The 21,857-nt window shown below is 51.8% G+C and overlaps 2 protein-coding genes across 2 annotated transcripts in view; both read right to left on the reverse strand.

The window, feature by feature from the left end:
* Positions 1-2,898: 2,898 nt before the first annotated feature.
* Positions 2,899-4,179, reverse strand: LOC131418108 (interferon lambda-1-like). The gene has a single exon (XM_058562103.1). The coding sequence runs from the start codon at positions 3,975-3,977 to the stop codon at positions 3,402-3,404; it is 576 nt and encodes a 191-aa protein (XP_058418086.1). The 5' UTR covers positions 3,978-4,179; the 3' UTR covers positions 2,899-3,401.
* A 6,523-nt stretch (positions 4,180-10,702) lies between these two features.
* The window catches only part of SLC9A8 (solute carrier family 9 member A8), a 71,713-nt gene continuing 60,558 nt past the window's right edge, over positions 10,703-21,857 (reverse strand). The window contains exons 14-16 of the mRNA XM_058562492.1: positions 18,109-18,329; positions 15,490-15,636; positions 10,703-14,502 (exon numbers count right to left, since the gene is read on the reverse strand). Of these exons, the coding sequence (XP_058418475.1) occupies positions 14,395-14,502; positions 15,490-15,636; positions 18,109-18,329 (476 nt within the window). The 3' untranslated portion in view covers positions 10,703-14,394. The remainder of the gene's footprint in view (positions 14,503-15,489; positions 15,637-18,108; positions 18,330-21,857) is intronic.

Consider the following 21,857-nt stretch of genomic DNA (forward strand, 5'->3'; position numbering starts at 1 on the left):
CCTGGTCTTTGCTACTTGCTGAGTGTGAACCTTGCGCTCCAAACTTCTTCTTGAGTCTCATTTCAGAAGGAAAGGCATTTGGGATTCCCACCACCCCTCCACCTCGGTCCTCTTCTCTTCACCTGTTTCCAGGACTCTGCAGCATTTGCGATCCTTTTGCACTAAGAGTGGGCAGGAGTCAGCGTGCGCCCATCAGACGTGTCTGCTGAGATCAGCTGAGCCTAAGCTTCCAGACCTGAAGGCCCCTTCAACTCCTCATGTGAATTACTGACCCCTGGATTTTCCTTTTGGGGTGCAGAGCAGGAGTGGGGCAAGAGTTTGAAAATAAAACCACTTCCTTGTGAACTAATATATTTTAGCCATAAGTGTTTGTGATGTATAGAATGTCATAGGAATTTACATGCAATGGGTTTTCCCCGGTAGAAGGAGGTATTCAGCTCTTGAGCAAATTTAAATCTGGCTGAGTCCTGAGGCTACTGAATTTGCTGATGTCCTTCCAACTCAGTTGAGTGATTTTAAGGTTTTCAAAATCTGTGGCTCTTTTTTTATATATCTAGATCACATGTAGATATTCAATGTGTATATACAGCTGAATTTCAACCAACTTTATTACTAAGAGCAGCCCATTCTGGGGCATTCATCTTTGATGTTCTTCCTTTTCACATGTCAGAAGTGTCGATGCCTGTCCCACTCCCGAGAGCTCTAGTTTTTCTAGTTTTCCATTTCCAGATCATTCTAGCACTACAGTAACTCTTAACCACCTGTGATGCCACGTGACTTACACAGCAGAGAAAAACAGGAACCACTCACTTGTGCTGGGAGAGAAAGTCCAGTGTACGTTTCCTCACGGAAGAACTGTGTCCGTGCACTGGAATGGGAAATGCTATGACCGTGCTTCTTGGTGTGTATCTTACCGTATGAGGTTGCTGTGATTGAGATAAATATATGCTAATTTAAAAATGCGGATGTTTTGCATTTGATTTCTACCAAGAGTTGAAATGTTGAGAGATGATTTAAAAGAAAATAAAGTGTCTTCCATTGTTAAATGAAGTGTTTAGGGTTTTATGTCTGCCCTCCTCGCTGCTTTGAAGTTTGGGTTGCTCAGGTTTTGGTGTTTTTGTTGCTCAAGCCATATTTAGTTCTTTAGTGATGGGGCTCACATTTTCTCCTCCATGAAACTGATAAATAATAATAGCCAGTGTTTGAGTGTTTATACTGTGAACCAGGCACTTCGTATGCTGAGACTTCACGTGCGTGGTCTCATGATAATCTCAATCCTCCTGTGAGATAGGTCCTGTTCTGATCCCCGTCTTACAGATGGGGAAACAGGTGTAGAGTTCAGCCCTGTTTCCCAGGAGTTTCCCATGTTTCCCGCAGAAATGATTGTTGGTGGTGACTGACAGGCATTAAATAACATTGAAGGACGTTATGAAAAAAAAATCCAGTCTTAATTCTTTTGATCCACTTAAATGCCTCAAGGAAGAAATCAGTTTAATGCTAGCTTGTCTTTAACAGTGAGAAAGAAGACATCAGGCTCAGAGCCTTGGGCAGAATCTTAGGTTTTCAGTTACGTTCTACTTGGGGCAGCCATACTGCTTTTCCATCTACAGCAATGGCAGTAGATTGCTTTAAAAGCCAATTTAAGGTGTTTTTAGAAATGAGGGTTGGCTTAAAAGCAAAATAGATGGCAAAAATCGTGGTGGTGTAAGAGCAGCTGTGGTTTGGGACATCCTGGCTTTACACACGATGCTGACCGCCTTGCTGCATTGGCCTCGGCTGTTGGGGAAGAGACTGAACAGGTTTCTCCATTTCATGCCCTGGCTGAACGAATATCCAGGCCTCCGGCCAGACCAAGGCCCAGGTGCTGGGTTTGGTTTTAGCTACAGCATAGGAAATAGCACCGCCATCCTGGCTGCCAGGAACAGCAGCTTCCTAGAGATGAACACCCAGCCTGGGAGAGCAAAGGAAGCCAGACACTCGCTCCCACATCCGAAGCGGAGCAGAGACTTGGAGCAGATTGCTTAATCTGTGTACATAAATGACAAGCATGTTTAAACAACATCAGGCCCACCAGCTGTACAGTGTTAGCTCTGCTGCCAGCTCCGAGCACCGATGTGTGGTACCCCACACGCCTGATTACCAATATCAGAGGGATGAGAGTGTGGCAGACACTGCGAATGGAACCCCCATCTCCGCTCACCCCTTCTCCCTTGGTAATGGAAGCCCTGATTTGTAGGCATATGGCCACCCAGACTAAAGACTGCCTTTCCCCGCCTCTTCTGCGGCCAGGCATGGTCATGTGACTGTGTTGGGTCCCTGGGATGGAGAAGTGCTTTGTGTGGCTTCTAAGACATGTTCTTCAAAGAAGGGAGCTTGTCCCTCTTCCCACCCTGATCCTCCTTCCTGGCTAGAACAGCTGTGCTGGCTGGAAGGGAGCAGCCGTGTGAGACCCTGAGGTGGAAGCCAAGTGAAGAAGAGGCTGGGGCGGCAGCTGGAAGGGGCTTGGTCCCTGATGCTTAGGAAGCCACCATCATACCTGGCCTGTCTCGCCTACCTCCAGAGTTTTCATATAAGAAAAGCTATTATCTTGCTTAAATCACAGTTTTTCCATTTGCTCATTTAAAACTTTTTATTTACAAAAGGAGCGAGAGACTAATATAACGAACCCTCATGTATATTGGACCCAGCTTCCACGGTTCAACAGTTAGCAGCTTGTGGCCACCTGGTTTCCTCTACCTGGCCATCCTCCCTGACTCCTAAATTCCTTTGAAGCCAGTTGCAGATATCGATTTCATTTGTGAATACTTCAGTGTGTGTATCTAAAAGACACGGACTTTTAAAACACAATACCATTATCACATCTAAATTTTTATAACAATTCTTTAATAGTGACAAATATCCAGTCAATGTCCCCAGGTCCAGTCGTCATCAACCCATGGTTTTGGAACAGTTTGTTTGTATCAGGGCCCAAATAAGGTCTCTGTGTTGCCGATGGTGGATAGATCTTTAAATCCTCTTTATAGACCATCCCGGTAGAGTATAGGGGCCCCATCTTTCTGTTTTTCTTTCCTGGAAATGTATTTGCTGAAGAAACGGGATTATTTGTCCTTCGGCATTTGCCCGAGTCTCTATTCTGCTGATTGCAGTCCTTGCTGTTGTTTAACAGGTTCTTCCGTTCTCCCCATCTCCTGAAAATTGGTAGTTGGCTCTTCCTTTTTTTCCAGTTCCTACTGTTTATTTGCACCGATTATACAAAAGTAGAAAAATAAACATTTCTTGTGGGTCTGAGTCAGAGCGGCAGCTCCATAAATAAGGGTGAGAGGAAATAACTTAAGGCAGGGATGGGGCTTAGTTCATAAATAAGGTCTGTGTTCCAGACGGGCAGGGGTGGGTCCGGCTTCTCAGACGCACAGGTCTCCGCTGGCAACACATTTCAGGTCCCGAGTGAGGAGGCGGAAGAGGTTGAACGTGATGGAGGCCTCGAGGCAGCCTTGGGACTCCTTCTTCTCGGCCTCCTGGAGCCTGTGCAGCCAGTGGTGGAGGCGGCCCCGGGGCCTGGGGCCTGCTGTGGGCTGAGCCAGGACACAAGCCTGGAGCTTGGAGTGGATGTGGCGCAGCGTGTGAAGGGGCTGGTCCAGGACGGCCCCCAAGGCCGAGTCAGCCGCAGTCCTCAGGACCTTCAGCGTCAGGTGTAGCTCAGCCTCCAGGGCCACAGGGCGCTCCCACACCTGCAGCGGCCTCAGGTCCCTGGTCCTGGGGAAGAGGCGAGCGCTGCAGCTCCAGCTCTTCAGCAGGAGCGACTCTTCCAAGGCATCCTTGGCCTTCTTGAAGGCTTCCAGCTCCCGCGGCGACAGAGACTGGAACCTGCCCATGTGGCAGCCCCTCCAGGTTGTGGTGGGCTTGGAAGTGGGGACAGGGCCTGCTGTGGCCAGGCCCAGCAGCACAGTCACCAGCACTGGGACCCAAGCTGTAGCCATGGCGAAATCTCAACTGCTCCTCCGGCCGCATGTCTCTGCTTTTAGCCAGGCTCCCTGGGCAGTCCCAGGTGATGTGTGTAAAGCGAAAAGGCAAATGCAAGTTGGAATCTCCACTTTGACTGAAAAGGCATGAGGGGGTGGGGCCAGCCGCTGAACTAGGTGAGTCCAGACCTGTGCAGAGAAGGAAAGAGAAACTGAAATTCCATCTTGGGGAGAGCCTTGTTTCTGAGAAGTCCCTGTGTCTGGAGAATCTCCAGTTGAGGACTCCTGGGGCAGCCTCCAGGTAGCCGGCTTTGGGGAGCCCCGGGGTGAGGCGGAGGCAGGTGGAGGGATGGGAAACTGGCTCACAGAGGGGCGGGGCCTGGGGTGGGTGGGTGAGGCTGCCAGAGTGGCAGAGAGGGGGCATCCCTTTGATGCGCAGAAGTTTCAAGTTTGCTGTGTGGTCCCATTTGTCTACTTTTGCTTTTGGTGTCATATCCAAGAAATTGCCAAATCCAATGTCATGAAACTTTTCCCCATGTTTTCTTCTAGGACTTGCATAGTTTTAGGTCTTATTTAGACCTTTAATCCATTTTGAGTTAAGTTTTGTGTATGGTGTAAGGTAAAGGTCTAACTTCATTCTCTTGCATGTGGATATCCAGTTCTCCTAAAACCATTTGTTGAGACGGTCTTTTCTCCATTGGGTGGTCCTGGCTCCCTTGTTGAAGATCATTTGACCGCATACGTGAGGGTTTATTTCTGAGCTCTCTATTCTGTTCCGTTGGTCTATATGTCTATCTTTACGCCAGTAACACACTATTTTGATTGCTGTGGTTTTGTATATAGTATGTTGTCAAATCAGGAAGTGCAAGGCCTCTAACATTGTTCTTCTTTTTCAAGATTGTTTTGGCTATTCAGGGTCACTTGAGAACTCATATAAATTTTAGGATTTTTCTTTTCTATTTCTGCAAAAAATGCCATTGGGATTTTGATAGGGATTGATTGCACTGAATCAGTAGATTGCTTTGGGTAGTATGGACATTTTAACAATATTAAGTCCTTCAACCCATGAACAGGGGATGTCTTTCCATTTATTTATGTCTTCTTTAATTTCTTTCAGCAATGTTTTGTAGTTTGTAGTGTACAAATCTTTTGCCTCCTTAGTTAAGTTTATTCTTAAATATTTTATTATTTTTGATGCTATTGTAAATGGAATTGCTTTTGTAATTTCCTTTTCAGATTATTCACTGTTCATGTATAGAAAGCAACTGATTTTTTTGTGTTGATTTTGTATCCTGCAGCTTGGCTGAATTCATTTATTAGTTCTAACAGGTTTTTTTCTGGAATGTTTAGGGTTTTCTACATATAAGATTATGTCATTTGAGAACAGATATAATTTTACTTCTTTCTTTCCAATTTGGACGCCTTTTATTTCTTTTTCTTGCCTAATTGCTCTGGCTAGGACTTCCAGTGCTGTGTTGAATAGAAGTGGCGAGAGTGGGCATCCTTCTCTTGTTCCTGATCTTAGAGGAAACGCTTTCAGCCTTTCACCATTGATTATGATGTCAGCTGTGGCACACTGGTTTTCATATGTGGCCTTTCTTTTGTCAAGGTAGTTTCCTTCTATTCCTAGTTTGTTGAGTGTTTTTATCATGAAAGTGTGTTGGGTTTTGTCAAATGCTTTTTCTGCATTGAGATGATCATGTGGTTTTTGTCCTTCATTCCGTTTACGTGGTATTTTTCACACGGTGGTTGACTTTGGAGGTCTGCTCAGCTTTGGCTTTGATCTTTTGGTTAAGGATGCTTCACAGATGTTGTATTCTTTCATCAGGAGGCACATGATATGGAGTTCGCTCTGTTAGGGATATTAACAGCCGTTAAGGCTGTTACTTAGTACTTAGATCCATTATTTCATTAGAGCTTGCAAAAGGGAGATATTCCAATTCTAGTACAGTCAGCCCTCCATATCTGAGGGTTCCACATCCTTGGATTCAGCTAACTATGGACTGAAAAGCCTGCAGTGGTTTCGTCTGTGCTGAACATGTACAGACTTTTTTTTCTTGTCATTATTCTCTAAACAGTACAGTATAACAACTGTTTACATAAGCATTTACATTGTATTAAATATTATAAGTGAACTAGAGATGATTTAAAGTGTATGGGAAGATGGTGTAGTATATGCAAATACTGCGCCATTTTATATGAGGGACTTGAGCGTCCGTGGGTTTTGGTATCTACTGGGTGTCCTGGAACCCGTCCCCTGCGGACACCCAGGGACAACTGTATTCCTTCTTTGTTTGGCAACTGGAATACTTCTATAACAAGAAACCTCCCTGTGGTGGTGTGAATCTATACCAGTGATAAAACTGCACAGAACTACACACACACACACACACAGAGCAGTGCATGTAAAACTGGAGTAATCTGAACAAGGTCCATGGATTGTGCCCAAGTCAGTTTCCTGGTTGTAATATTGTTCTGTAGTTATCCAGGATGTTACCACTGGGGGGAACTGGGTGCAGGGTACCTGGGACCTTTCTGTATTATTTTTTGGCAACTTACTGTAAATCTATGATTATTTTTTTAAAAAGTTAAAAAGAAACTTCCCTCATCTACTGTTTGACTACCAGTGGTACTGTTTGAAAAAGGTGGGATAAATGCTTAATTCTTTCCCTTTATTTTTACTTAGAACAATGAGTTGATGCCTTCTAATCCCCCAACAGTGACTGATTTTTAAAAAGTATCATTATGAACTCATTGATTTCGGTAAATTTTAAATATTAAATCCATTGCATTATTGTTATTGATGCTCAAATTCCTGTCTTTGGCCAGTAGGAACCTCCTCGAGCTGGCTCCTGAGTCCTTCTAACGTGACCCTGAAACCTTTGCTTCCTCACTATCTGGTGTGACAAGGTGCTCCAGGTTCATCTTGGACATTTCCTGCCCAAGTCCTGGAATCAGATGCTTCTCCAAAGAGCCCTGGGTCCTTTTCCTGTAAAATGGAGACAACAGTCTGAGAGCTAAGGGTCTTCCTGCCACTGGGTTGGTCATTGTTTCTAGGGCTTTTCAATGGGCAGAGCTAGGAACAGGTTTGTGTTTTTTTAAAGACAAAATACATCATAAGTTCATACTTATACTTTAAATTAAAATTCAGGACCGACAGGGTTTTTACTTAACTTCGTTTATCTTTCTTTTCCCACGCTGAGAATCCTGGTTCTCAAGGACTCCAGGGAAGCCAGTACTAATTTTGATTTTGTCACCCATGACTACACCTAATCCTGACTGGTAGGAAGGAGTCCTGGCCTGGGCCGGCCCTGGAGAGCGTCTCAGTGCCTCCCCACAGAGCAGGGGCCGGAGAGTGGGGAGCATCTGCAAGGTCACACGACATGAACTGCTGGTCGGCCGCTGCTCCGTTAGGAAGGGAACCGTCAGGGATGCAGGTGGGTCAGGGAGTGTAATGCGGTCCAGGCAGTTCCTAACCATCCCTCCCCCACCCCACAGGAGCCCTGACCCTGCGTTGACCTCTCCTCACACTCTCACTGCGCTGGGCCTCGTCCCTAAGCACCATCATCTCACAACATTGTTTTGCCTGGTTGTCGATGCACTTCTTATCCTGTATTCCTCCGCAGCCTGCTTCCCCCTCCTCACAACATTTTGAGATTTGTCCACGTTGATATATTCATTCTAGCTTCATCCATCCATCCACCCGTCCTCACTGCTTCCAATTCATGTTCCTTACGTTACTGTGCCACAGCTTATCCGTTCTCCTAGTGAGAAATATTTAGCATGTTTCCAATAATTTGCTATTACAAATATTCTTGTGGGTGTCTCCTGGTGCATGTGTGTCTAAGAATTTCTGTGGGCAGGGGTGGGCAGGCTTTTTCTGTAAATGGCCAGATAGTGAATATTGTAGGCTTTGGGAGCCAAGAGGCCAAAAAAAAAGTTTGTACTTATATAACAAAAGAGCAAACAAATTTCCATAAATTTATTAGAAAATTCAAAACTGTATGGACACTGACATTTGAATTTTATATAATTTTCACGTCATGAAATCTTCTTCTTCTGAATTCTTTTTCCACCATTGAAAATGTTAAGAACCAGCCTTGGCTCTCTGGTGGCACAGCCACAGGAGCAGGCTGGGTTTGCCCTCAGGCCGTCGTGTGCGCATCCTTGCTCTCCAGGGCATAACCTGAGGAGAGGAATTGCTAGGTTGAGGGGTCACAGGCGTCTCTCACTTGCCTAGGCGTGGCCGGCTTGGTCTCCAAGGTGACTCCATCCATTTGGACTCCAGTGGAGGATGGACGATGACACTTCTGCTTCCCCAGTGCTCTCACGGCGTCACGTCTCCGTCTAACACACTGCTCCTTGCGTTCTGGTTCCATTTGTAATCACATTGTGAAAAGTGAAGATAATACGTTGTGTGTTCCTTATTGTTGAATAAATGTTCTTTATGAAAGAAATAGAAAATATATACAAACGATAAGATTTTTTAAGTTACCCATAATCTTTCCACTCAGAACCAAAGTCAAAACTTGCCACCTGTCATTCCAGATTTTTTCCAATATATATGCATAATTAATTTAATTTTTAGAGGCTAATACTATATACATTGTTTTGGAATCTGCTTGTCTCACTTCATGAAGCTGTAGCAGTTAGGATTATTTTTGTTGTTAGTAACTTATTGGGGGTTGTGGGGCCCTCAACTTTGTGTGTGGTCCTTCCCCACAGCCTTCATGGCCTCCAAGAAAAATACTTCCTCCCTGGCTTGTTCCCCTCCACCTGAGCACTTTTTCTAGTTGAGAAAAGGCTTGAAGTGTGAGTGAAAAGTACCCAGGTCCTTCAGTGGCGGGTGCCACTCGGGATCCATTCTCCCTGTCCTACCAGGACTCCATTTTGTCCAGGCTGACGCTCTGCTCAGCAAAACTCCGTTTCCCAGCCTCCCTTGCAGCCAGCAGCGGCCTGAGAAGATTCTGCTGTATATTTGCCAGCGTCCCTGTCACTCCAGTGCCACCTGTCATCACGCGTGCAGAGTTTTATTCTGGTAGAGAAATCTCTCTCTGAACCCGGGTCTATCTAAGGTGGGAAAGGGGCTGACGCGCCCCGGCTGCACCGGCTCCTGCCCGACGCCGGCTGGCCCTGGGGCGTGTGGTGGGGCTGCCCAGGTATGGGTGGGTCCTGGTGTGACTGACCCTCCCCCCTTCCTTCTTGGACTAGGGGCAGGATGGGGTAAACTGCAGGGCTGGAAGGAACTAAGTCTTGCCTCCCCGCCAGAAGGCCCGGGCCTGGGGTCAGGACAGACTCCTCTGCCTGGTTTCGATTTCTATTATGTGCGTGTGTTTTTTGTTTGCCCTGTTGGACAAGCAGCTTTGGATGCCTTCTGGAAGTATGAGGGTATCACTACACTGATGCTCAAGACTTCCCACAGACGCCGCCACCTCCTCCCCTCAGAGGCTCCTGCCGCTGTGCGGATTCAGAGCCTGGGGGACAGACCGGCGTGTCCCTGGGTTCACAGTCAGGCAAAGGCCCACCAGGGGCTGGTCTGCAGTCCCGGCGGCAGGAGACCAGCCGGCCCAGCGAGCCCCGGGAAGATGGGTCCTTAGCACCCGTGAGGAAAAGCAGCCGTGGCCGGCTGGAGGCTGGGCCCATCGGCTCAGCCTCACCAAGGGCAGGCAGGAATGAGGCCCAGGCCTCCTCCTCCAGAGCCCACACTCCCCCCACTGACCACTGCGCTTTGCGGCAACGTCTGCTGCTCGTCCGGAGTGGGGTAGGTAATGACACGGAGCTGAGTCCAGGAGTGTGTGCCCCATGCGTTTGCAAAGCCACCTGAACGAAAACACACCAACTGCCTCTGATTCAGCAGCATTCGTTTTTATTTCTAAATAAGTACCCAGTGACTAAATTCCTGTTTTCATCCATTTGTGAAATCTTTAAAGAGCCCAGTGAGATGGAGCAGGGGCTCCAGCATAGCAGCCACAGGTCCCCCATCGCTGACCCACCTTCCCCCCCAGTCAGAAGCCCCACCAAGAAGAGCAGCACACCGTTTCTCGGGACCAGGACCTAACAAATGCCTCTCACAGCTTACTTGGGGGAGGACAAAAGAATAAGCCCGACCTTCCCAATGGTCCTTAAATCAAAAAGCAGTACTTAAAAAAATCCTTCGTTTTTACAAAGAAAATTACTCAAAAAAATACAAGATTCTGATTAAGCTTGAGAACAAATCAAGCTTTGCAGGAGCTGCACTGGAGAAAATGTCACAGCCTTTGTTTGGTAAGCCCCGAGGGAACCGAAGAACCGCGGCTGTGCGGCGAGAAGGCGCCTTCCCGACCTGGCCCGTGCGCCGCCCGTGGTTCCTTGGAGCGGGGCTGCAGCTGCGAGAGGAGGGAGCGCCGGGAACTCGAGGATGGGCTCCCGGGAGCGCAGGCCCACAGGGCTGACAGGTGGCCTTTCTCTGTTGACCACCCATCGGCACATTCCCCGTCCAAGCACACGGCCACAGGGTCCCGCAGCTGCGCTCACGCGCGCTCAGCTCTGCGCCTGCACCCAGGCGAGCTCAGGCAGAGCCTGGGAGAAGACCAGCTCCCTGGGAAGAAAGGCCAAGTCTTTTTTTTCCCTCTGGGAAAAAATGGGGCCAGCCAGGGGACATTAGAAAGTCTTCCTTCTTTTGTAACTTGGCCAATGACAACGGAAGTCCCTGAATACGTAACCCATTTGTGTGAGAAACGGCAGGAGCTTACACGGACGTGAGAAACGGCAGGAGCTTACATGGACGGGAGTGTGGCTGCTGCTTCTCTCTAAGCCTTCACTCTGAGTGTGGTGTTTTCATCTACAGCATATTGCCTGGGGCTTTGGAGACCGGGTTCCTGGTAGAACAACTTTTAATGTTCTAGCTGCTGTATCAGGAACATTTCAGATTTGGTTTCCCCACCTACCAGCCAACAGGAGAAACACATACCTGCATTCTGGAGGGAATGGGGAAGGATCCGGGGACCCTCTCTCTGTTTCACATTTCAAGTCCTAATCAATGGCAGCTCACTGCTGCTGAGAGAGGCCTCCTCACACCTGACTCAGGGACCAGTTCTAAGAGCAGATCCACCCCAGGCCATGCCTGCACCTTTGACGGCTGTGACTTGGCTGAGGAGAAGCCAGCCACCACCCTGCCCCACCCTCCCTCTCCACACCAAAGCAGAAGTGGGATCCTGGCTGTGGCCACCCCGCTGAGGACCTCGCCAAATGTGTGGGCCCCTGTGAGAATGTGGACCTGGGACCTCGTGAGCCCAAGTCTTGCGGATGGCACCTTGAACGTGGGTTTTGGAGAGACAGATACACACTCACCAATCTTTCCGCATTTCATTGCACACAAAGGAATCTGCAGGCATACTGGGGCCTCCCTGGGCTGACATGGGGTACTCAGGAGCTGCCAGCATTCTGGGCCAGGCCCTGCCACTTGGCCTCACATCAGCTGTGACCTGGCCGGCATTCCCACTGTGAAAGAGGTGGCTGGTCTGGGAGTGGGAGGGTTTCAGTTCTGCCCCTGAGTGTCTGAGCACCAGACGCAACGGAGCCACCTTCCACCTGGCCTTGGCCCAGCCCAGCCCAAACTTAATCTCTGGGGACCTAGGAAAAGCCAGCTTCTTTCCTGGTAAGGCCTCACACTCCAAGCCCCAGGGTATGGTTGTTCCCAGGGGTCCTACAACGACAGGGCTGCAGGGGGAGCCTTGGGGTGTGGGGCTGGCTGCCGCACGGCCCCCCCGCTGCCCAGGACAGGCATGTCTTCTGAGTTCACCGGCTAACCAGCCAGCTTCCCCAAGGCACTCGCTGACTTCACAGCCTTCACCTCACTCTGAAGTATCCCCTTCTCTACGTGCTGTCGCTCTCCTGTCCCATGGCCTAGACCTAAAAGAAAGTAAATATGCGGGAAGTGACAGTTACGCTGGATATCTTTTTGTCTTCTAGGCATTTATTACCCAAACTAGAATTATTAGGTATGCTAAAGGTAGACAGCAGCAATTTTTGATTCTCAGGCAAAGACATTTAAAAAAAATCCGCCAGAAAAATATATCTCTATGGGCTTTTGCCTATTCCAAAGGTGAACAGCAGAGACTGCTGGAGAACAGATACCCTCTCCCCAGGGGAATGCTCTCCCAGGCTGCTAACCCCTCACTCAGCCAGCAGGGGGCAGAAGAGGCTCACAGGCGATCCAGGCTGGTGCTGGTTCCAGCCAGGAAAGGTGCCCACCGCCCCCAGGCCAAGTCTTGGGGACCTTCCACCAAGCCCCCAGGTGCTTCTCTACGACAGTGTTGATTTCAGGTCTCAGGTAACAGTGGGAGGCCAGGTGGGACCTGGTGACAAGGGGCAGTGTGAATTGAGAAGATCCTATTTTCATTGCTTATCTGTGAACTCAGCCAAAAATATTTTTTTCTGTCAAGCTATTGAGTTTGCAATGCAACTTACACCTCTGAGATCAGACCCTGAATCTCAGAGGAGAAAGTAAATTATGTAGACAAAGGCCCCTCCCTCTCTGACCTCTTCTCTTACTTTTCCACTAAAAGGAAATAGGAAATGGCGGAGACCAGGATTATGCATGGCATTATTCCTCCAGTGGGGATGTCAGGTACAGTAAAATAATCCTGTTTGGCTCAAATTATGGGGTTAAGGTGAGAGATTACAGAAAAAAAAAAGATCATATTTTAGCTCTACTAAGTACAAATTTACTTTTCATGCGTAAAAAGGAAACTGCATGCTTCCTGCCTGACTGGCCTCACACTAACACTTCTGGGCAAAGGGAAGGCGTGTGGGCAGGGGCCTGGCCTTGTGGGCTGGGCACACGCATCCTGGAGCGTCCTGAGTCAGTCCTTCCCGACACCCAGAGCCACGCTCCCTGAGGCAGAAGAGATAGAAACGTACTTGCTGCCAGCCCAGGGACCACCACAGAGAACCAAGGACATGCCCATGATGAATTAAACCAGCCCAGAGGGTGCCAAGTCCCCAGGCTCCAGCCGGGACCCTGAGCCACACAAGGGAACAGCCGTAGCCCACAGCCGGGCAAAGGCAAGCAGGTACGAGGCTTGTTCAAGGGCCAGTGAGGAGTGGATGCGCAAGTCAGCAACTCCATTTCACCTGGACATGATGGGCAGCTGCTCACCCCGAGACGGCCCAGGGGCCGGGACCATGGGGATGGCCCGGTGTGTGAGTGTCAGAGAAAAAACGTGTGCACACACTCTGGGAACAAACGAGTCCTGGGGTGGCAGTGGCTGCTTGGGGATTGCAGGCAATGTTCCGGAGGCCACTGGAGTCCTGGGTGGGGGAGGGTAGCAGGGGAGGGGCGTGGGGCACAGCTGCTCTGGTGAGCTGGGACCCTGGCCTGGGGGACAAATGGGACCCAAGACAGTAGAGACTGGGGAGAGGGAGAGAGGAAATGCTCATCAGCGGTGAAGGCAGCAGCAGGCACACGGCGGGCAGACCCCGTGGAGCCCAGGAAAAGGGGCCTCTGGACAAACGAGGACCGCCAACTAGGGAACTGAGGTGAGGGAGGCGCCTGCCAGGCTCTTACAACTTTGTAAAAGTGCATGAATTTAAACTGAATTCAGACAGCGGCTGCAGGCCCGCATAAAACTTGTACCTCTAGCTTCTCCCTCTAGAGGGCGCTCTGACCCCACAGAACAGGCTCCTTCATCCCCAAACCCCAGGGACGCAGCTTCCAATGGGCCTGTGCCCTCATGCTCAGTACCAGTGGAAACACTCACAGTATTCCCAGAGAAGGGCAGGAGCTGCCTGCCACCCAGGGAGACAGCCTGCGAGATGCCCGTCAGAAGTCACGAAGAGAAAGGTCACTCAGTTTTTCTTCCTCGGAGTGCAGGCAACATCATAAAGGGGAGTGTGCGCTTTTCACGATTTCTGAGCCTGCCACTTCAGAACTGCTGCTGCTGAGGCCGGAGGCACCTTGATGACGCAAAGGAACACGGCAGTCAGACACCCAGGCCAGCAGGGACAGCCCGGCCTCAGCAGGCGGCTCGTGGGGTCGCAAATGGCAGAAACTTCGAAACAATGCTCCCTGAGCACACCCGGTCACGGCAGGCTCCACAGCAGCACTTCTCCTCTCAGGAGAGGAATGTCTTGACAGGTGACTGCTGGCCTCAGCTGCAGAGGCGGAAGGAAACATTTACCTGACAGGTGGTCCCTCCAATCTCGGGCTGAGGAGCAACTGCGAGCAGAGGGCCGGCTCAGCGAGGAATGTGGAGATGACGCGTTTCAGAAACAGCCGCTGGCTCCAAAGGCCTGGGAAGTTCGAGTTACAAAGCCTCACGTGCCTGCATCTGCCCTGGAGGCCAAACGCATGCGCCTCTGGGGGCCTTTGCTGGGGGTCTGTCCTGGGAGCCTTGGCGAGGCCGGGTGGCAGCGTGGCGGCCCTGCCTGCCCAGAGGCCACAGCACCTGCTCAGTCACAGCAGCTCCTGCTCGTCGTCCTCGGAGCCAGAGGGGCCCTGGCGCACCTCCTCGTACCACTTGTTGGTGAGGGTTTTCATCTGGATGCGCCCGTGGTGGAGGTCCTGGGGCAGGAGACACAAGCAAGCTCTCGTCAGTGGGTGGGGGTGGGTCAGGGTCAGGGCCGAGGAAGGGACGGGGAGCGGCTTTGTTAACTTGTGGGGGAGACGGGAGGCAGGGTGTGTGACCACCGGCGATTTCACAGTGTAAACCGACTAACTCCAGCTGGGATTGTTCTTTGTGGGGGCGGGGGTGGCACTCAGAAACAGAGAGGAGGCAGGACGGTGTGATGTAAGGAACGGCCTCTGGAATCAGACACACTCGGGCTCTGCTCCTAGCTTTGCCATGTATTGGCTGTGTGACCTTGGGGGTTACTTCACCTCTCTGGGCCCCAGTCTCCCCAGCCATCAAGTGAGATAACAGCTGCATCTACTGCATGGGTTGTTGGGAGAATGAAACAAAGCAATCGTGAAAAATGTTTGGCGCGACACCTGGCTTATAGTAAGAGCTCACCGGCTGAGAGCGACCCCTGAAGGAGGGAAAACGGGGCTCAGAAACAAGGGGGGGCAGCAGCCGGAAGAACCCCGCCCGCCCCCCCAAAGCCTGCATGAAGCAGGATGAGTTTTAGCAAAGCAGGTCCAAGGTGGTCCCTGTGAGACTGTCACCCAGAGGCCAGGAGGGATGGAATGAGAGCCCTGAGGCTTGGACCACCGCCTGAAGCCCTGGCACGTCTGAAATTCCTCAGCTCAGATTCCGTAGCTGATCAGTGTCCCGAGTCTATCATCCAGGAAAACCAAACTGTGTTAACAAGTTTATTATAAAACTCGCACTAAAGATGGCAGCAAAGGGAAGACAGCAGATGCCCAGGGCCACAGCATATCCCGCCTGCGAGCCGAGCCGGGGAGGGAGGGAAAGCGGAGCGGGAGGCAGTGGCCTGGCTGCCCTCCCCCACCCCCAACCACAGCAGGTGGGCCTTCCCTGCCCACTGCAGGTCCTGAGGGAGGAAGGCGAGGGACCCCTGGCCGTGTGGCGCCCGCCGGCCCATGCCCCACCTCCTGGGTCAGCCGCCGTGTGAAGAAGGGGTTCAGGTACTTGGCGTCTAGCCACAGGAAGCCTTTGAGGTCCTGCCGCCGGATGTAGTGGGCTTCATACTCCTCCTCGGTGAGCTCCGACAAGTGTTCCGACTCCACGGTGTTGCCCTGCGGGGGGGGGCAGGCAGCCGTGGGGTGGGCAGCTGGCACCTCCCTGGAAGCCCCACACCACGCAGCCTACCTAGCCGCCCTCTGCCCCGGCCACCCGAGTCCCCAACCCTAACTGCGCTTTCAGATCAGTGCAGGGCGTCTGTGGGCAGCAAAGGGCCTCCTGGGAGCCGCAGGGAGGCGGGAAGGTCTGTAAAAACATGACGGACACCCAGCAATAAATGCGAGTTGTGAATAAATGAGAAGTTCGGGGCTGGAGCTGGAGCTTGGTTTTTAAAGCCTTCAGGTGATGCTAACGTGCAGCCAGGCCTGGGACCTGCCGCTCTGGCTGTCTCACCACCAGCAACTGAACAAGGGAGGCTCCTTTCGTCATCTGTGCCTGCGGCCGCACTGGCCATGGTTCGGCTCTGGGCAGGGGTCCGCCAGTCACATCAGTGCAGCGGGGGAGGGGACAATCCCAGCGGGAACTGGAGAAGGATGAAGAGAACGACCAGCCAGGGCAGGTCAGGAGGGGACGTAGGTCCCAGGTTCACCGGATCTGTCAGCCCCGCTCCAGGCCCCAGGCCCAGAACAGCCCTCCCCTCTGCAGGGACGACCTGCAGGAATTGAATGCAGCCGTTGCTGCGCTGCCAGAGGAGCTGCTCCGAAGTCCGAGTCAGCTGGGCTTCCGCCCGGGAGCCCCTGCAGGAGGTGCAGGGGTAGGAGGTGATAGAGAGTGCGGGGGGGAGGGCATTTTGATGCTGTGTGAAGCAGTGGTTCTCAAACTCTGGCCTGCATTAGAATTGCCTTGAGGGCTTGTGATCCACAAACTACTGGGCCCACTAGGCCCACTCAGAGTTCCTGATTCAGCAGGTCTGGGACAGGGCCCCAAAATCTGCATTTCTAACAAGTTTCCAGTGATGCTGCTGGTCCAGGGACCTCACCTTGAGGAGCGCTGATGGAGAGTGTGGGGTGAAGAGCGCAGGCTCTGGGGTCTGTGTGACCTCAGCTGTGTGATTTGGCCTCTCCGTGCCTCAGTGCTCTCATCTGCAGAATGGGGAGGATGAGAGCATCTGCTTCCTGCAGGTTATCAGGGCGACCTGAGAGTCAAGGAGAGCGCTGGCACAGTGCCTACGCCACGGAAAACATTCCCTAAAGAGCAGCTATTCTTCCTCTGAGCAAACATCCTGGCTCCCCCTGAGCCAAGTGTGGCTGCAGGGCCAGCAGCCTGCAGCAGCACCTGGCAACTTGTAAGCAATGCAAATTCCTTCCGGCCCCACCCAGACCTGTAAGCCCCTGGAGCCCTCCACTGATTCTGACACCCACTAAAAGGTTTGAGAACCTATGCTAGAGCTTTCGTTAAAAACAGACAAGGAAGTTGGCGGATGGGTCTGGGGACAAGGGCCGCTGGGAGTGAGAGAAGTTCTGCTGAGCCAGCCCAGCCGAGGTCCTCTGAAGGTTTCCTCCCCGCAGCGCAGCCCTGACTGAGAGGCCTGGTGCAGGGACTGGAGGCCAAGCTCCACCTGACCTGGACTCTCAGTGTGAGAAGCGGGCTGTCCCCTGTCCCTGTCTCCTGGTGATACCGGCTCAAGACAAAGTTGACATAAGGGAAGCCATATTGTAGAAAAGAAACCCTACTGGGCAGAAGACCCCCTCCCTAGGGCGGTAACACTGGTTGAGAATTTCTGTGCCTTCCATGACTGATGAAAGTTACTGGTGGCCTCCAATAAGGGAACTAGAAAAAGATGTATTTCCAGAAATGGGGGTAGGGGTCAGGAAGGTGGGACGAGAGGCCAGGGCGGCCTCTGCAACTGTGAGAGAGCCTAGCTCAGCACAGGGTCCTGAGGTGAACAGAGGGCGAGGCAGGCACCACCACAGCTGACTCAGATGGGGCAGGTGCCGGGGCAGGAGGGGGGCCTGGAGGAGGCAGAGGTGGGCAGCGTTTGGGGGCCTCAGGCTCACTACAGCTGGGCCCTGGGCACCTCCAGCCCCCAAATCATGCCCTGCTCTGTCCTCGGTGGAGGGCCCCTCTCTCATGGCCCTCAAAGCCACTGTAAGCACCTTCCTCCCCTCAAGCCCCAACAGAAGGCTTCTGGTAAATGCTGGGGAATGATGTGACTTCGAAACCTCCCAGTCCCGCGCCCCAATGGGAGGTGCAGCTGCTAGCAGCAGAGGAGTGCTGCTGGGCGAGTCCGACACGGGTGCACACTCCCAGTCCATGGCTTCTGCGGCTTCGCCAGGCCAGAGGCTGGCAGCCAGCCCACCCCAAAGAGCCGTGCTTCAGAACTTGAGTTCAACCTCCTTCTCAGGTCGTGCCACTGGCACCTGTGTGCGTGCGTGCATATGTGTGTGTGTGTGTGCGCACGCGCGTGTGCGCGCGTGCATGTGTGCACAGGTCCTGAGTATCCTCAAATCCAGTCTCATTTCCCCAATCTCCCAGCAGCGGGTGGTGACCAACCCTCTGCTCCCAGCCCAGGCCCACGCGGCACGCACCATCTTCTCCGTCTTGCTGAGGTTGACGTCCTTTTTGTTCCTGCGGCGCGCCTTGGCGTCCTCGATGTCCATGAGGCGGATGAGGGGCATGGTGCTGCCGCCCAGCAGCAGGATGGTGAAGAGCACGATGATGATTGTGGTGGTGCCGATGAGCTGCCGCTTCTCCATGGGCTCCAGGTCCAGGTGCAGGCTCAGGGCGTAGGGGATGGCCCCCCGCAGGCCTGAGGGGACAGTGAAGGAAGTAAGAGGAGAGACAGGGAAGAGGCAGCACTGACCCAGTTCTCTGGGGATCTGGGCAAGGCCCAGCATCGTGGCCAGTCGAACATTTTAACAGACCCACAGGAGAATGCAAACACATCCTATGAGGCTCTGGGGTGTGAGAGAAGCAGGCTGCAGAGAAGCTGGGCCCAGGTGGAAGCTCACCTCCATTCCCACTTCACAGTGTGGTTGAGCAGATCAGATGAGGTGACCTGTCCAGGTTATGAAGCACCGAGTGTGTGTGTGTAAGGACTTATCAAGCCCAATGCTCACCTTTTAGAAATATGACAGCTAGTGTTGACCAAGCCCTCCCCGTGTGTGCGCCAGGCCCTGTGCTAAGTGCTCTGCATGCACAAGCTCATTTGATCTTCACAGGAAACCTTGTAGAGCAGGTGCTATTATTCTCCACAATATAGAGAGGAGGAACCGAGACTGACAGAATGAAGCGGCGTCCCAGGGCCACACAGCTTTACAGGCAACAGCACAGAATGCAAGTTGTCCAGCGCCCCATGGATCTGAAGGTGCGGCCCCTGTGTAGCTCCTGGCAGCACCGACAGGCTCGGGGCTGCTCCGGTGGTGGCCAGAGGCTGTTGGGAACTGCATCATGGCCTCTTCCTTACTTCCTATTTTGGTCCCCTACGAGGCTGCTGGCTGGACTGAGGCACATGGACTGAGCTGGGAAAAAACATTTTCTAAGAAATGTCCTGGCTTGCCTAGCGCCATATACAGGGGACCAGGCGGTCCTGCCCTGCCCTTGGGGAGTTCTCAGAGCATAGGGAGGAGAGACACTAAAAGAGGACTTGTGAGAGGGGGAGTGCCAGAAGGAGAAGGGAGGGCGAGGCAGAGCACACAGCGACAGGATCTGACCCAGACATGGAGGCCGAAGCATCACAGCAGGATGGGGGTCTGATCGCTGCAGCAGTCCAGAGCCCGGAGGGGGCCGGGGGAGGAGAGATGGGAATGGAACTGAGACACAAGGTTTGGAAGCAACAGGTCACAGGGGTGAGCGGGAGGCGGGGTGATCAGGGAAGGAAAGCACACAGAGGATGCCCAGGTCTTTGGTAGGTGGGCTGTCCTAGGAGGCTGTGCTGTGCAATGGTCTGGGCCCGGGGTCTGGAGTCGACCTGGGTTCACCCCTTGGCCCCCTTTCCCCTGGGCCTCCCATGCTGGGGTGTGTGACTCAACTCAACCTCTCAACCTCAACATGAGGGACTAGAAACAGGGCCTGCCATGTCAGTGACCCGAGGATGAAACGCCTGGGCAAAGAACAGTGTGGGCACACAGCAAACACTAAGTTAGCCACACCTCTGTCATAATACACATTCTTGTCTTCTGTGGAAGGGGGTGCTGGCAAAAAAGCAAGTTGGGCAGGAAGGTGAGTTCAGTCCTAGACAACGAGATCGCAATGTCTCCACGACATCCAAAGAGGGTTGAGACACAGGAGTCTGGATCTCAGAGTCTGGGCCAGAGGAAACAGCTTTGGGAATGTGGGAACTAGGTGGAAGTCGAGGCCACAGGACAGCTGAGCTTGTGAGAACACAAGGGCAGGAGCAGGTCTGGGGCCGAGTCTGAGCAAGCCAATACTTGAAGGGTCAGTAAAGGAGGAGGGGGAGCCAGACGGAAGCCTGAGGAGACCCCAAAGGGAAAGGAGGGAAACCATGAACACGGCCCAGAGGCCACGGGAAGAGAGGGAGGGGGTTTCCAGTCAGAAGGCAGGTCAGTGGGAGGAAGGAGCCCAAAGCTGAGGAGGTGGGTGGACCGAGGGCTAACCAATGTCACCAGGTCTGGCTGCAGGAGGTGGCTGGTGACCCTGGCAAGGCCAAGTCCAGCCTGTGGACAGGAGGTGAGGAAGTAGAGAAAATGGGCAAGGACAGCCCACTCAAAGAGGTCTGGCCGTGATGAGAGGAGACACGGAAGCAGCTGGAGGGGATGTGGGGTAGGGATTTTGGTTGAAGTTGTTGGATTTTGCTGGGAAAGACGAGAATCTTCGACTGTTCCTAAATGATGATGGGAGAAACCAGTAGAGACAGAGGTTGATGGTCCAGGAAAGAGAGGGTGGAAATCAATGGAGGGAGGACTTGGGATGGCCTGGGAGAGAACACCCAGGACCAACAGCCCTCACTGTCGAAAATATCCCCCACCCTGCTTCCCCATAGAGATCTCATCACGCCCTTCTCTCCCGAATAGCTCACATAACTTTATAAAATATCTGATACATTTCTTTTTCTTTTTCTTTTTTTTTGGTGAGGAAGATTGGCCCTGAGCTAAAATCTGTGCCCATCTTCCTCTATTTTTTTTTTTTTTTTGCAGGTGGGATGCGACCACAGCATGGCTTGCATGAGCAGTGCGTAGGTCTGCACCCGGGATCTGAACCTGCAAACCCTGGGCCACTGAAGTGAAACACATGAACTTAACCACTATGCCACCAGGCCGGCCCCTCTGATACATTTCTTAGATTTTCAAGACTATGGGTCAACTACTTTACAAAAACATTTTTCTTCATTCACAAAAAAGACTGAGAAAAAAAGTTTCTCTCACTATACATACATACATACATACATACATATAGCTCTCACACACACATGTATATATTTTAAAGGAGACCTTTTGAAAGAAAAGAGAAATCTGTGAGAAATTTACAGTATGCTACTGGATAGAAAACAGCTTATAAAGCATATTATTCTACCCTGACCCACACCAAAATATTTTAATTATAATATTTAAATAAGAAAGCACAAAGAACCAGCTGTATCACTCCAAAATAAATTCAAAGATGCCTAAGGAGGGGCCGGCTCCGTGGCGTAGCAGTTAGGTACGCGCGTTCCGCTGCTGGCGGCCTGGGCGCGCACCGATGCACCACTTGTCAGGCCATCTGTGGTGGCGTCCCACATAAAGTGGACGAAGATGGGCACGGATGTTAGCTCAGGGCCAGTCTTCCTCAGCAAAAAGAGGAGGATTGGCACGGATGTTAGCTCACGGCTGATCTTCCTCACAAAAAAAAAAAAAGATGCCTAAGGATCCAGTTCTTTAGGAGCCAAAGATTTATGAAATCCCTTTCATCCTTTAAAAAGTAGAGGAATATGACTGAACAGCAACTGAAATGTTCAAATAAACTATCAGAACTTAGTGACTGAATGAGAAAAATATTCAAATCTAGCTTGTAGTACAAAAAAGTTTAACCTTTAACCTTTTTTATTTTCAGCCCCTTATTACCTCAGCCTAGTACGCACTCAGGTGAGAGCTGCCCCACGCAGACCTTGGCCTGGGCTGCCCTGTCTGTTCAGGAAAGAAAGTGGACGGAGGGAGGGCCGATCCTGGCTCTGCCTCTTGCGGTCCTAGCAAGTCCTCTGGTCCTGAGCCTGAGCTTCCTCCTCTACAGAGCAGTCGTGTAGCACCCGTTTCACAGGCTGCGGCGAGGGCCTCGCTCAGGGCCTGGATTACCGTAGGTGCCTGTTAAATGGGAGCTTGTATGATTTCTGGCTTAGGAGGCA

The sequence above is a fragment of the Diceros bicornis genome, chromosome 19 (genome assembly GCF_020826845.1).
Source record: "Diceros bicornis minor isolate mBicDic1 chromosome 19, mDicBic1.mat.cur, whole genome shotgun sequence".
NCBI lineage: Eukaryota > Metazoa > Chordata > Mammalia > Perissodactyla > Rhinocerotidae > Diceros > Diceros bicornis.